The sequence below is a fragment of the Lissotriton vulgaris genome, chromosome 9 (genome assembly GCF_964263255.1).
Source record: "Lissotriton vulgaris chromosome 9, aLisVul1.2, whole genome shotgun sequence".
Lineage (NCBI taxonomy): Eukaryota > Metazoa > Chordata > Amphibia > Caudata > Salamandridae > Lissotriton > Lissotriton vulgaris.
This window is the reverse complement of record NC_141697.1, coordinates 524193782-524210237: the sequence shown is the minus strand read 5'-3', so window position 1 is coordinate 524210237 and position 16456 is coordinate 524193782. Positions and strand designations below refer to the sequence as shown.

At 44.3% G+C, this 16456-nt stretch overlaps 1 protein-coding gene across 1 annotated transcript in view; it reads left to right on the top strand.

Annotated features, from left to right (window-relative positions):
* LOC147690362 (cytochrome P450 2F2-like) overlaps positions 1-16456 on the top strand; it is a 382599-nt gene that overhangs the window by 170248 nt on the left and 195895 nt on the right. Inside the window, exon 7 of the mRNA XM_086938000.1 lies at positions 3466-3642. Coding sequence (XP_086794126.1) covers positions 3466-3642 — 177 coding nt within the window. The remainder of the gene's footprint in view (positions 1-3465; positions 3643-16456) is intronic.

Here is a 16456-nt window from a genome sequence, read left to right as displayed (position 1 = left end):
AAGTTCCTGTCCACACTATCTCCCCATACGAAGAGAAATTGAGTCGCACACGGGACTTCGTTTTCATTATTAAGCCGTTTATTTTGTAAAGACAGCAGGATTAGGACTTTTTCGACGCGTTTCGTTTCTTCCTGGAAACTTTTTCAAGATGTGTCCTGCACCTAAAACCATGCCGTACGTTCCCCAGTCCGATGTTTTAGCATTATTTTACTTCCTCCGGTGGCATCTTTTTTGAGCACTTCCTTTTAATGCTGCATTATGGGACCCGAGGTCCAGACGGTTGCTCGTTTGTAACCCTCCAGTGGGCGGTGATTAAAATCCTGTTGTGCATTGTTAATACATTCCAATTCCAACATTTTCGGCAAGAAGTTCCCCCATGTCAGCTTTCTTTTGAAACTGACTCGAGGCCAATACCGAGGTACAGTCCTCGGCGGCACCCCTCTCCCCATCCGTTTTGTCGAGACCAACACTTGGGTTCGGGTTGGGAGAGCATGGGCGCTCTTCTGGTGGTGCGTTACTCTTCGGCAGAACCAAGCCGATATCCATGTCCACACTATCTCCCCATACGAAGAGAAATTGAGTCGCACACGGGACTTCGTTTTCATTATTAAGCCGTTTATTTTGTAAAGACAGCAGGATTAGGACTTTTTCAACGCGTTTCGTTTCTTCCTGGAAACTTTTTCAAGATGTGTCCTGCACCTAAAACCATGCCGTACGTTCCCCAGTCCGATGTTTTAGCATTATTTTACTTCCTCCGGTGGCATCTTTTTTAAGCACTTCCTTTTAATGCTGCATTATGGGACCCGAGGTCCAGACGGTTGCTCGTTTGTAACCCTCCAGTGGGCGGTGATTAAAATCCTGTTGTGCATTGTTAATACAATCCAATTCCAACATTTTCGGCAAGAAGTTCCCCCATGTCAGCTTTCTTTTGAAACTGACTCGGGGCCAACACCGAGGTCCAGTCCTCGGCGGCACCCCTCTCCCCATCCGTTTTGTCGAGACCAACACTTGGGTTCGGGTTGGGAGAGCATGGGCGCTCTTCTGGTGATGCGTTACTCTTCGGCAGAACCAAGCCGATATCCATGTCCACACTATCTCCCCATACGAAGAGAAATTGAGTCGCACACGGGACTTCGTTTTCATTATTAAGCCGTTTATTTTGTAAAGACAGCAGGATTAGGACTTTTTCGACGCGTTTCGTTTCTTCCTGGAAACTTTTTCAAGATGTGTCCTGCACCTAAAACCATGCCGTACGTTCCCCAGTCCGATATTTTAGCATTATTTCACTTCCTCCGGTGGCATCTTTTTTAAGCACTCCCTTTTAATGCTGCATTATGGGACCCGAGGTCCAGACAGTTGCTCGTTTGTAACCCTCCAGTGGGCGGTGATTAAAATCCTGTTGTGCATTGTTAATACAATCCAATTCCAACATTTTCGGCAAGAAGTTCCCCCATGTCAGCTTTCTTTTGAAACTGACTCGGGCCAATACCGAGGTCCAGTCCTCGGCGGCACCCCTCTCCCCATCCGTTTTGTCGAGACCAACACTTGGGTTCGGGTTGGGAGAGCATGGGCGCTCTTCTGGTGGTGCGTTACTCTTCGGCAGAACCAAGCCGATATCCATGTCCACACTATCTCCCCATACGAAGAGAAATTGAGTTGCACACGGGACTTCGTTTTCATTATTAAGCCGTTTATTTTTGTAAAGACAGCAGGATTAGGACTTTTTCAACGCGTTTCGTTTCTTCCTGGAAACTTTTTCAAGATGTGTCCTGCACCTAAAACCATGCCGTACGTTCCCCAGTCCGATGTTTTAGCATTATTTTACTTCCTTCGGTGGCATCTTTTTTAAGCACTTCCTTTTAATGCTGCATTATGGGACCCGAGGTCCAGACGGTTGCTCGTTTGTAACCCTCCAGTGGGCGGTGATTAAAATCCTGTTGTGCATTGTTAATACAATCCAATTCCAACATTTTCGGCAAGAAGTTCCCCCATGTCAGCTTTCTTTTGAAACTGACTCGGGGCCAATACCGAGGTCCAGTCCTCGGTGGCACCCATCCCCCCTCCGTATTGTCGAGACCAACACTTGGGTTCGAGTTGGGAGAGCATGGGCGCTCTTCTGGTGGTGCGTTACTCTTCGGCAGAACCAAGCCGATATCCATGTCCACACTATCTCCCCATACGAAGAGAACTTGAGTCGCACACGGGACTTCGTTTTCATTATTAAGCCATTTATTTTGTAAAGACAGCAGGATTAGGACTTTTTCGACGCGTTTCGTTTCTTCCTGGAAACTTTTTATAAGTTCCTAGGTACAATCTCTTATGATATTGATCGTCTATGCGATCATCTTTGATACTAAACACGTTCAGGTACATTTCAAACCACATAATCCATTATTTCCAGTCATAGTTAAAAGAATCTCCATGATATTCTCAGTTTTTGTGGAGTATAGACCTCCAGGCATTAATTAATATTTTCCAAGATGCCACTGTTTGTGAGCGATCACTATAATCAATCACTCCAGATGATGAACATTCAATAATGAAAATTATCCTAGGTCTTTACTACATAAACTGCTTCTAATTATATAAAGGACGGACTACATTCACGCCCTTTCATTCTATCCAACTATTTCACCATTAATCATGTGTTTTTAAAGAATGTATGGCCCTCAGCTCATCTGTGCTCTGGGTTTGCAATAAGCCAACGTTCTGGACCCCAGCTCCAAAAAGAGTAGGGAAGCCACATGGTTGGCAGGGCAGGTGGACCACCAGTTTATCGCTGATCACCCCGGCCGCCAAACTTTACATGACCACCTATGCCATTCATAGTCATTAATAGAGATAACAGACCTGCTAACATTTGTCAAAAAAGTGAAGCTAGAGAAATATGTAGATTGACATTTTTATAGTATAACATTTATTTGTATCTATGCCATGGAGTAGAAAGAAAGATGTGTGAGCTTCAGAGCCCGTAGGTAATGTCAAAGATATTTGTCTATAACAATTCTATGGTTGAGCTGTGCAGCACCATGTATGAAGTAGAAGCTTTTAACTTGGAAGACTACTTAAGAATATTCAACAACTCTGTTATGAAACTGCTAGCCACTGGTAACCTATTGTGCAGCCATGTGTTGGATTACATGTAGGGTTCTATGCACCCTGGTGATAGTTGTAATGGATTTGAATGTGCATATAAGTGTGAAATACCTGACCAAGCCACAGTCTACTCTCTGACAACAGTTATTCTACTGCCACTCAAGCAGAGGGGTATAGCTATCTTTATGGATGTAATCACAGTTAATACTTTCAGCCTCTTCATTTGCTTTGTTGGCATTAATACGAAGACTGTAATTGTGTGGTGGAGACCAGATATATGGCATGCACAAAAGACATAAGATATTGTCAAACCGATGCAAAACTAACATAATGAGTAGTGTAATCTGCTATTTCTTCCATTCTATCTAGCTGTATCACATTTTCCCAGATATAATGGAGTGGATACCTGGGCCTCACATCCAGTTGTTCAAGGACTTTGGGAAAATAGCAAGTTTTATTTCACAAAGAGCAAAGAAGAACCAGGAAACGTTGGACCCAAACTGTGCTAGAGACTACATCGACAGCTTCCTAATTAAGATGGAGCAGGTACGTGTGATTGTAACAAACCAGTACTGTGGGCATAGGGTTAGTCTGGATCAGGCAGTGGTGGCTCATTTGATTGTATACATTGGCTTCCATTTGGATTCAAATGAGGGTATGTGAAGTTCCAAAAGGATTTACTTGTGACCATCATTGATGACGTTAAGCAAATGTGAGAAATATGCGAAGGCTTCCTTCTTCTAGGAGATTTGAATCTCCATTTGGATGACCCTGGAGATAAGGTGGCTGCTGATCTGCTGGCTGAACTGAAAGCGTGCAATCTGACCCTGCACAATAATGAACCCACGCATCTGAAGGGTCATCTACTGGACCCTTCTTTTTCTAACGTTCCACTCCTGAGGGCTTTCCCGCCATGCCCCCTCCCCTGGTCAGACCACTTTCTTATTCCTTTTAGTTTGACCCTCATGTCGGAATCAAGTTCCGATTGTAAGGGCATTATCCGGTTATCACAGAGACCTTGGTCTAAACTGTCCCTTGATGGTTTAACCACTGCCCTTGAGCAATCTACTCCTGCCCCCCTCTCGAACCCTCTTGAAGCAGACTTGAGTTTCCACAACTGGTTACTAGGAGCACTAGATGTGGTGCTTCCCAAGAAGTGTAGTTCCAAGAAAAGTAATGGGTTTAAAAACCCTTGGTACACAGCTGAACTTCGCTACCTTAGAAAGATCTGCAAACGACTGGAACGCGCCTGGCGCAAAGACTGGTCCACCAATAGTAAAATCCCTTATCAGGAAGCCATGAGGGCATACAAGCTAGCCTGTAACCACACGAAAGCGGCTTTTTATGAAGAGAGAATCAGGACTGCTTCCAACTCCTCAAGAGAAACTTTTATTATAGTTAAAGAACTCCTGAAAACCCCCTCTCCTTCATTGCCGCAATCTACGAGCAGAGCTAGGTGCAACGAACTTGCACACTTCTTTGACAACAAGGTCAGAAAAATCCTACAAAGTCTTCCTCTCAGTACCCCTCCCTCTGAGTCCTCAATGCAGGTCGAGAGTGGTGTGAGCCCTTTGTGGGAAGTTATCACTCCCATAACTGAGGAAGACTTCCACAAAGAATTAGCCAATCTCAAAAGTGGCTCCCCCACTGACCCTATGCCGATCCATATTCTTAAGCGGATTGCACAGACCATCTCCCCGCGGGCCACAGACCTTTTGAACGCCTCCTTCGGCGCTGGGGAAGTTCCCCCTAGCTGAAAGAAGGCGATGGTTAAGGCTCTTCTCAAAAAGCCGGGACTGGACCCTGACGATCTGGTGAACTTCCGCCCAATTTCTTTGCTGCCGGGCCTGAGCAAAATTGCGGAAAAGGTGGTCAATCGCCAGCTGTCCACGTTTCTAGAAGGTCATGACTTGATCAAGAACTCACAAACAGGCTTTCGCCCTGGGCAGGGTACTGACTCTGCCCTGATTGCAGTAGTGGAGGAAGCCAGACGCATTCTTGACGCAGGAGGCTCCGCAGCTGTGGTCCTCCTTGACCTCAGCGCGGCATTTGATACCGTCGACAATGGTATCCTCATTCAGCGCCTTACTAGGGTGGGAGTATCCGGCCAGGCTTTAAGCTGGATGACTTCCTTTCTGAATGGTCGGTCCTATCAGGTCTGCGATGACATGACCTTCTCCGAGTCGATCCCCCTCCAGTGTGGAGTCCCGCAGGGCTCTTCGTTGAGCCTGACACTCTTTAATATCTACATGGCCCCACTGGAGGATGTGGTTTCACCCTTCGGGGTGAAAATAGTGACCTATGCGGACGACACCCGTCTTGTCGTCTCGCTATCCCACCATGAAAATGCGGCAGAAAGATTTGGGTGCTGTCTGACAGGTATCATGGCCTTTATGACAGAATCACGGCTGAAACTCAGCGGGTCCAAAACGGAACTTATGCTGTTGGGTAACCTTTCCACCTCCCTTCCCAAAGCCATGTGGCCCCCCTGTCTGGGCGAGGCTCCCCAACCCAAGAATGAGATTAAGAGCTTGGGGGTATGGCTGGAGCCTGACCTGACGTTCAGAGTACAAACTAAGAAAGTGGCAGGTATCTGCTATGGTTTGTTATGCTCTGTCTGGAAGGTGTTGCCTCTTCTTCCCTTCAGCTCCAGGAAACTTCTGATCCAGGGGCTAATACTGTCAAGGTTGGACTACAGCAACGCCTTGCTGCTCCGTGCCCCTGAATCAGCCATTAACACCCTTCAGCGAGTACAAAATGCGGTGGCCAGAGTACTGACAGGCACAGCGAAAAGAACTTCGGCCAAACCTGCGCTCAGATCACTCCATTGGCTCCCCATCCGGGAGAGAATCAAATTTAAGGCCCTTTCCATCGCCTTTAAGTCTCTCCAGGGAATGGGCCCCCCTATTCTCAGGGACCTTATATGCCCCTACAAGTCCTTGCGTTCCCTCCGCTCTGACGCGAGCAACTTGCTGACCACCCCAGAGTGAGGAGAGCACGTTCCGGAGGCCGGAGGTTCTCTGTGAATGTTGCCAAGATCTGGAACGATCTTCCTGCTGCTCTTTGCCTGGAACCCTGTCTCCAGAAGTTTCGGAAATCCTTAAAGACCTTCCTTTTCCCGCGGCGAGTCTGAGTCCGTTGTCTGAGGATCATGGAAGCTTGCGGTGTGTGCCAGCGCTGGGACGCTCTTGGGCAGCCATGCGCTTGAGAAATCAATTTTCACTTTCAAGGCCAGGAGGTTTTATGCACTCTGGTTCACACAGATTATTAGTGATGCTTCTACATTATTACATACTCCTCACTCTCACTATTAGTATCCTATTACCTTGAGTGTGTTGTGCCACCCATGATGAAAAGCTACACTGGGAATGTATTCATACACCAAAATCAGATCTTCAAGCTAACCTGTGATTATTTTGAGTATGACAGCTCTCAGAGAGAGGTAAAAAAAATATTGCATGGGGTATGTATTATTGCATGTTTGAGCTCAAGTGTTTGTAAAAACTATGATTGAACGTAAAGGAAATGAAAACATAAAACGTCAAACTACGTAAAGGTCAATATTTGAGAACAATTCAAACCCAAGTTCACATAATAAAACAATTCCCAGGCTCTGGTTTTGAGAAGATGTCTAATTTCCTAATCCAATAGACAAGCAGGTTTATTCTATAAATTATAAAAAAAACTCAGGAATGCTTATGGTGTCTCTACTTATATGATTCGTAAGAGAATCTAGCAAAGAGACAAATTGAAGAAGGATGCTTTCATGACAATATCTCAGAAGACCAGTGAATTCTTAGATCTTTCCTTGACATTGAAGTAAGTCAGTCAGTCAGTCAAAAAAACTTTATTCGGTTAATTAAAACCATAAAAGCAGTACATAATACATAAAATCAGGTTAGAAAATACTATTAAACAGGTGTAAAGAATTGATTGCTACTCCTTCATAAAACACAAAAAGCACATTATTTCTTTAAAAGGAATCGATAGATGTGGGGAACTCCTATATCGACATGTTAAAAAAACATTCTCGCCAAGGTTTATACAAGAGTCAGATTTGGTAATTAGGTAATGCGGCAGCTCTTGGTTTTTTTGTCTGGCGGCTGCTACCAAAAAACAGGCTACACCATATGTGACCTGCACCGAGTTCAACATCTGGAGATATAATAAGGCTGGCCGTACCTGGACAAAATTCAAGTGTTTCAAGATGGGAACAAGAAATTTTTTCCGAGGCACCAGGTAGTGCTCACAGAACATGACCAGGTGCAGAGTGTCCTGTGTGGAGAAACAATTGAAGTATATTTATGTAGTTTTAAGAGGGACTCTGAAAACCAGTTGTTACCAAAAAATACACCTGTGGTTGAAACACACATTACATTGATGTAATCTTCGGAGATTAGATACCATCATCAAAGAGCTCGGAGAGTGTTTTAGATCACTTACTTAATTTTGGGAAAGGTCATAACAGTTATTTAATCTCTGCTTATGTTTACAATACCAGAGCCTGTTTATAGAGACAAACCTTAAATATACTGCTTTTAAAGCCTATCTCTACAAACAGTCACTAAACATACCTTATTTTAAAATAAAATCTGTTGATAAAATGGCCAAATCTCATAGTCAGGTGAAAAGAAGACTAAGTAATGTGTGAAATGTTTAGAAAAAATACACAAAACGCTTCTCACGAGCACCAGGATTGCCCATAATGCATTGCAGAGGCTGCAGGAAGTTGCAACTAACATTTTTGTCCCCGGTATCTGGATCCCCTATCAGTGAACCCAGCCTTTTCATTTGTTTGCTTACTCTTGCCATCCTTCACTGAGAAACAACATTATTGTTCTTTTAAAGACAATCACCAAGAATTCACTTTTTATAACATGCCTACTTTGCGGGAGGAGAAATAAGTAGAAGGATCCTCATATTATGTCCGTGATGTAATTTCCAGATTTCCAAAAAGTGGAAAAGGGTCCTTTGAGCTCCAATATGTTCAGAAGAGATCTAGAGGGACTACTTTTTCAAAAAAAGACAAAACGTAGGTGGTTTGAGGAGCCTTCCTTATTCGTACCTTTCACCATCACAGGTTCCAATCAGCTGTGGAATGTTCACAACAATATTTAGGCACATACCAATAGGGGCAGGGGGTGGCAGAATGTTCCATTTTTATGAGATTATAACACATCTCCTTACATAGGGTAGGCTAAAAGAGGAGAGGAAGAGAAGCAGGTGGATAATGAAGAGGTGAAGGAAAGCGAGGAAGAGTACAGAAATAAAATTAAGCTGAACAGTGCATAACAGAGAAAACTGTAAAAATCAAATCATTTAACACAATAGTCTCTTATCCACCCAGGCGTGGATTCGGTTCTTTGAGATCTCCTCATGGCAACAATTTCCATCTCACTCCCTTGATCAGGAACAACTTCAGAACCTACAACTTGCTTAAGAGGGACAATCTTGTCTATGCTCTGGGTTTGTCCATTTTCTAGATGGACCACATTTCTGCCCACTTTAGTTAAATTGATAGGTTAAGAAAATCTAGTAGCCTCCCTCCTGCGTGGTTTAGGAAGGTCCTCCTGAACCCAATCACCTTCTTTGAAATATGGGATTTGGCATGTTTTGTTAAATCATACCTGTTCTTATACTGTACCATATTATAAGATTATATTATAAGATTATAACAACTACACTATGAACAATGAAGCCAAGAGGTTTGCTGCCTCTAAGGCGGAAAAAGGCCAGGATTGAACACTCCTCCTAGCATGCTTCACCCCTTTCAGAATCACAAAGAAAGAGCTAAGAAAAAGCAACACCAGCATCATTCGCTCTGCAGTGGCATTCAACACTGATCAAGGAAAGTTGAATAACATTATGTTATGTGGTAACAGACGCCAGTCCACGCTGCTTCGATCAGCCACGCGTTTTTTTCACAACAGGGAAAGCTTACCGCCGTGAGGGGAATGGCTCAGTTCAACAACCGGCAGCACACCAGCTCCAGCGCTCCAGCGCTTCACCAACTCCAGCGCTGTAGCACGCCGTGAGGGGAACGGCCAGCGAGAACTACAACTCCCAGGTGCCCCAGTGGCAGAGGCGCACCTGGGACGTCATCACAGCGCCCGGAGGCGCCAACAAAGAGCGGAGCGCCGAGCGCTCTCAGTGAGGGCAGCAGGGAAAGCTTACCGCCGTGAGGGGAACGGCTCAGTTCAACAACCGGCAGCACACCAGCTCCAGCGCTCCAGCGCTTCACCAACTCCAGCGCTGTAGCACGCCGTGAGGGGAACGGCCAGCGAGAACTACAACTCCCAGGTGCCCCAGTGGCAGAGGCGCACCTGGAACGTCATCACAGCGCCTGGAGGCGCCAACAAAAAGCGGGACGCCTCACGGCCCGCAGGACGCACGCAGGCGGCGCCGGGCTGAGCCCGGGCAGAGGGCGGGCCATCTGTGGCCGTCAGGGGCCAGAGGAGGCCGGGCTGGGCCACCCCCCTTGATCGAAGTAATGGTTAAGCGCAAACATTTGGGGCCTGAGGGACAGGGGGCTAAAGACGCTAAGGTACCCTGTAAGGCAGATACCATTATTTCATATCTTACATCGGCGGTTGGCGCTATTAACCAGAAAATAGCCAACGCCGAAAAGGAATTGGAACTGGGACATGCCACTGACTCATCTAACACTGACCCCTCACATCCCATAGAGGCAACCCCTGAATGTCTTTTGGTTGAGGCATCCCCTGTTATTGACTCTGAGACTATTGATCCCCCGGAACTGTGTATAGAGAGTCAGGGCTTGGGTCAAAACGTGTCACCAAACAAGACCAAAAAGAAGCCCAAGAAAAACGGGGGGAAAGGGGGGAAAGGCATTCCAGCTTCCCTTCACCAGGAATGTTGGTGACATCTGCTTACTCATGGGGGATAAACTGGAAGAACTGATTAATGCCCGACTAGAACCAATACTGGAAGAAATTGGTAAAGACATTGTTGACTGTTTGAATAATTGTTTGGCTGGGTTACTAAAGAGATGCGAGAAAATTGATTCATTCCTTAATGATTTTCGCGCTAGAGAACATTTTTCTGCAAATAATATTAAGATTAATGAGATTCCTAATTTGGAGCCCATGGAATGCACAGCGACACAACCCTCTCTTGCTAGCGTACCTCTGCTACCCACACATGCCCCACCAACACAACCATTATCTCTACCTCATAAGGTGGCTAAATCTGGTATTAATAAGTCAACGTCACAACACAACCCCATTCCAGCCACAAAAGTCATCACTGCAGTACGTCCTAAAACTTCCTATGTTTCACCTACCCTTAGATTTCCCAGCACCGCTAGGCTGCATTTACCACCTGAGGCAGCCCCCTTTGTGGCAGTAATAACTGGGATTCCGTCCTTACACCAAAATGAGAAAGAGTCCACTAGGGACCTACTAGACAAATCCAGGGAATGGTGTAAACAATATTCTAGCGGTGAACATGATATAAATCATTCCATCATCATGGCCAGAAGGGTGGGGTGGGTAGGACATGGGGAGAAGAACATTGTGGGAGATTGCATCGTCATCAACTTCTCAGAGAAAGAAGTGGCAGATAAACTTTTCTGGGATGTGTCTCCCATTACAAATAATGGAATTAGACCGCTCCCTCTGGGGTATTTTTATCCCCCGCAGGGGAGCATGAAGGCCTATTCATGTTCGCAGATGGTAGCTAGGAACATGACTAGACCTACACTAGGGCCATGCCAGTTTGTAATGCCACACAAGAGTGGGGCCTCAGTTCCTGCTCCCCAGCACCTACCATCATTCACGACATCGACATCGACTTTGAATAGTAGACAGTCTGAGGGTGTCCCCCTATCCAACCATTTTGCACCATTGTTATTTACAGAAAACTCGGATTTACTACACAAGTCAAAAGATACCAACCAGATCTCCTATTTGACATGCAAGAAGATGTGTAGGATTCTTAGTTGGAACATCGCAGGCTTAAGATCGAAGAGTGAAGATGAGAACTGCCTGAGTTTCATCCCATCTTTCGATATTATATCTTTCCAGGAAACGTGGGATACAGCCAAAAGACTTGATTTAGATGGATTTGTCCATTTTAATATTCCTGCTATACCAAGTGTGTCGGGCAGAGCAAAGGGCGGATTATCTAACTTTCCCTTTTGTCACGTTCTAATCTAGGACCCTGATCAACCCTGTGACCTTTATGCCCCTATACGGCTATAATCCATTTATTCCCCTATATTGGCATAACCGATCAAATGCAATATTCAGAAACTCGTCTCTGGCCTCACACGATCAGAGCCACATTTCAGAATCACTTCCTCTGCAGCTTCCTTTGCAGCTCATTAGTGCAAATGACACAGCAGAAGCCACTATCTAAGATTCCTAGATTAACACTCCGAGTTCTTCAACAAGATAAAAACTCAGCAACCTGGGAAAGCCCCGCTTGCTATGTTTTGATTAGTTATAGAACTCTAATGAGCACTGAGAGACGATCACTTCCTAGTGACATCTTTATTGACGCCTTATGTCCAAAAACGTACGTCAAGCAAGGCACCTTTCAGGTATAAATATTACCAACGTTGCCTTAAGCAAATGCTAGCTGCCTCATAGACATCGCTGCCGTTATCGCTGCTGATGCTATCGCTGCGAACGAGCGAACGATGGTGTGGTGAACAGAGGAGCTGAACAGCCGTCCCTTGCAGAGCCCAGCAGATGCAACCAGCCCACGGACGCTGCCCCTCCTCCTCCTCTTTGACGCGCTGAGAAAGACGCTGTCTTTTCTCCTGCCGAGAAAATCCAGCTCCGGCGTTTCCAGCCTACTCTTGCGAGTGACTGGGATATCGAGTCCTGAAGGAGATACAAGCCCTCCAACATTCTATTTCAGAGGTATGGTGTTGGCTAAACCCTTAGAGAGAATTCTTGAAGCAAACCTTTGCAAAACCAACTTAACTTAAGCTACTTACTCCCTTCCACGTGTTAGGCTTAAGTCAGGTACACTGGGGTAGGCGTAGTTAGAAGCACCAGTTGAGTACATTAGCCTAATGTATATATGACTGTATATATGTTTTATTCATTTTAAACCATTGTATGGCTAAGAAACCATATCAATGCTTTTACAGTATTATTTCGCAATACTCATTTTACTGTACGCACTTTTTATAATAACAAGTCTTGCAATTGTGGCAATTCATTTCTCTTGTATGAGAAGAAAGACTGTTCAATAAATAATACCTTTTATTGAAAACGCCCGTCTCTCTATTCTCTACATATTGTGAAAGTAATCTGCACAACAACTGACTGAGTAAAATAACTGTCTATTGTTTCACACGACTCTAGAGATTGACTCTTATCTGAGGAGCAAAGTTGTCATGTTGCACGGTTGTTGGAAAACTGAATCCCTTCTTGGCTGTGCCAGGGAAGCTGATCACTTCCTATTCAGTCAAGAAAGTTTCCAGTGACCTCTGAGCTAGTTGGTAACAAACCCAATTAAGTTTAGCATAGTCAGTAGAGGCCTGGAAGATCCGCACTTCTACGTCGATACTACTGGTTATGTTATTCCAATGCGCAGGGCCTATTGGGAAAATAGGAACTACACTACATGGCGCCCAACGTTTGGTAAGGCGATAAACTAATGCAAGACGTTAGAGTAACTCAGTCGTGCATTTTTCACACAGACCCCTTTCTCCCGTAAATACTCCAATAGACGTCTGGAGTGGGTGAAAGGTTAAAATCCGCCCGACCTTAGTAGGAAGAGATTCCTATGTAAAGCTCTGGTTTATTCAACGTTGAAGGATACAGTGTTCCAAAATATTGTGCACCTAATCTTTGTCTCCTTGGAGACCTGCTCTGCAAAACCTGCATTTATAAAATGTCAGTAGAAAACAAAGGAACTGATGCCGCAGTAAATGCGACTCAGCAGGGTCCCGATAGTACAGGGACTACTGAACCGGGTGCGATAATCGTCCCGGCACATTTAAGAAAATCTATAACGTTAAAACTTATAGAAAATGGACTGACCACACAAAGTGGCACAGTCGTCTTCGTGATAGAGGCACACGAATATCAGCAGACAGAGGTATTCTATTCATGGATAAAATTCCAGCTGCAACACACGAGTTCCACTACTATATAGTAGGGGATCCACCGGAAGAGTACGCTCCTTTCGAGGAGACTGAAATCCCATTAAAATTCCAAGAGCACCTGCTCTGGTTTAAAGGTGCCCTAAAACATAATGGTCATATAACCAGGCTCAGTCCACTAGGTAGACCAGGAGCAACGTGGCCGGTTCTAGCCAGCTACACACCACATCCGGACATTGCAAAAATGTCCAGAGAAGAGCTGTTAGCACAGCTAAAAACACTAATTAAAATACATAGACAATTAGTCCAATATGTAATGTGGACTGCAACAGTCCAACCAGCTGTTAATGTTCCACAGCTGACCCCTCATCAGGGGAACACAAATAAAATTACACCACAGAACATACAGTCATGTCTTGGTAAAACACCCGTAAAACGGGAACAAATTCCTTTCTGGTTAGCGCAGAAAATTACTCAAATAGAGGCAGTATTTCCGAATACTACCCCTATTGAGAAACACAGGATTCTGACCATCTGCCTTCCAATGGGGGTCGCACCACACGTGGAGGACTGTAACACTTGGGGTAAGTCTTTGCTTCCATTTACACAAAAACACATGGTGTTCCGTCTATGGCGGTAATACCAGATGTGCTAAAACAGATTCAAAATGAATATGGTCCAGAACCTGCTTTAACTCTTGGTATGAAATTACTGAAAGACTTCAAGCAGGTCTCGGCTATATTACTAGCCAATATAAAAGGAGAAGCAGCATCTGTGGCGATCCGCCAGAAGTTGAAGGAAACAGATATAAAAGAACAACCAATTGAGCTTGCCAGAATCATAGAGAAATGCTATGAAGAATTAGGTAGAGACAGCTTGGGTGGGAAACCAGTAAAGCCCCAGCTGCTCGAAAATCCTGAAAAATTATTTATTAAAAATAATTCAAACACTCCTAAAAGAGCTGGGATGGAAATAAACAATCCACTCCCAAGGAAAAAGTTTTCCAGTCCAGAGGAAGGTCTCCTCGATGGAGGGAAAGAACTCCGACTCGAGAACACCAGTCTCCCCAGATCGAGCCCTCTGAGAAAAGATACAACCTTAGAAATAGGGATAATTTAAAGAAGCCTGATAGATATCAAAGTATTGATACACGTCCCTCTCGATCTTTTTCGCAGAAATCGGAAAGAAGAGGACGGTCGGACCCAGGAGAGCACACCAAGTCCAAAGACAAGGAACCTGCTCAAAGTAAAAAGTTACAATTTCCAAAAAAAAAAGGTAGCCAGTATTAGAGTAATCGAACATGCCGAGAATACTGAGGACACAGTTGAAAAACGGGGAGTGGGCACAGACAATGCTAGACAGTGCAGCAGAAATCAGTATAGCCCGCAAGATCCTGATGAGTCATCTGGAGACAGTGGACACGAATGAATACATTCAGGTTGAAACTGCCGACACAAGACTTAGCGAGCCCCATAAGATATACGAAATAACACTGCGTATAGAGGGTGATAAGACTAGGAAAATAAAGGGTCTATTTTGGGATAAACTCTCAAAAGGCTATGATATTCTGTTAGCTGAAAAAGATTGGCCCCCAGAGTTTGTCAGGAAGTGCCCTCGTGGCGAAGAAATGATTATGCCTGCCTTCTCGAATCACATTCCGATTCACAAAAAATATACTTATGCAAGGAAATGGGCAGTAGCCCACGCACCAGCATTATATAAAAATCATGTAGGATGGGATGAGGACTCTCCTCCTCACAAAATCCAGTTAAAAAGTCAACCAACTGCACAAAGGCAGTATCCCATTAAGCAAGAAGCTAAAAAACAAGTCAGGGAGATTTTAGATCAACTTGAATACCAGGGGGTGATTGAAACATGCACCTCTCAAATGAACAATCCTTTGTTTCCTGTCTCCAAGCCAGACAATTCATATCGTCTAGTTTTGGACTACAGACACCATAATGCATGTTGCAAAACTTTTGCAGTACAAAATTCGCATAGTGCTGCACTAATGAATAACATAGTTAGGAAAAAATATAAAACGACATTAGACATATTTTAATGGTTTCTTTTGTCAAAACATTGCACCAGAAAGCAGATATTTCACCGCTTTCTCAGTAATGGGGTCACAGAAAAATTTCTGTAGGCTCCCACAGGGATTCAAGAACAGCCCGGGACTATTCTCAGCCAGAGTAACAGAGTTACTACAAATATATGATGATGAGGCATTATCTTACGTAGATGATATCTATCTCACAGACGATGACTTGGAAACTCACTTGAAAAGAGTGAACACCATAATACTTGGGTTCGCTGCAGAAGGTTACAAATTCAACTTTAAAAAGTCTCGAATTGCCCATCTGACAGTATTATTTTTAGGATACGAATTATCAAGTGAAGGAAAAAGCCTAGCAGACAACTTCTTAGAGAAGTGCGCTGTACTCCAAGCACCGAAAACGCTGAAGAATTTACAATCGATTCTAGGTTTTCTGAATTTCGGAAGAACTTACATTCTAAATTACGCAGAGAGGGTTAAACCTCTCTACGAACTAATTAAACCTGATTTTAAACAAATCAACTGGACTCAAAAACACACAGAAATATTGAGATCACCTCAAACAGACATGTTAGCAAAAACAAAATTAGATACACGTGACAACACACGCAATCTTGTAATCCTAGTCATCCCAGGAAGATGCGGATTCACGTACCTGACCTCTAATGAGGGAGAAAAGGTACCAATTTCAATTAAATCTCAATTGTACACACAAGCGGAAAAAACATTCAGTCACACAGAAAATACTGTGAAAGCAGTGCAAACTGCAATAGCAAATGAACGAGAACTAGCACATGGTAAAAGGATTAATATCCTCACAGCGGAATCCGCCTTTGAGGCGCTATTCAGCCCAGTAAACCTGCCTACAGTGTCACTGGATCCGAAATGGATACAGTGTATAGATTCTCTTGGAGCGGAAGATGTGAAATACTATTTCGCCCCGCAATTACAAAAACTGAATGATTTAGAATATGAAGAAGAATATCCTCTGCCAATCGAACTTCTGCCTCTCCCACAGTATGCCTGTATAATCTATACAGATAGATTTGTACAGCATTTAAACGCAGAGAACAAATCCTACGATGCAGCCTGTGCGATTGTCAAAGGTCGTTGGTTGTGCGGTAAATTCAGACCGAAAATAACAAAAACTGAATCAGTTAGAAACTGTTCGGCTCAGAGAGCTGAGATCAGATCTTTAAAGATGGCGCTTGAAATTGCAGAAC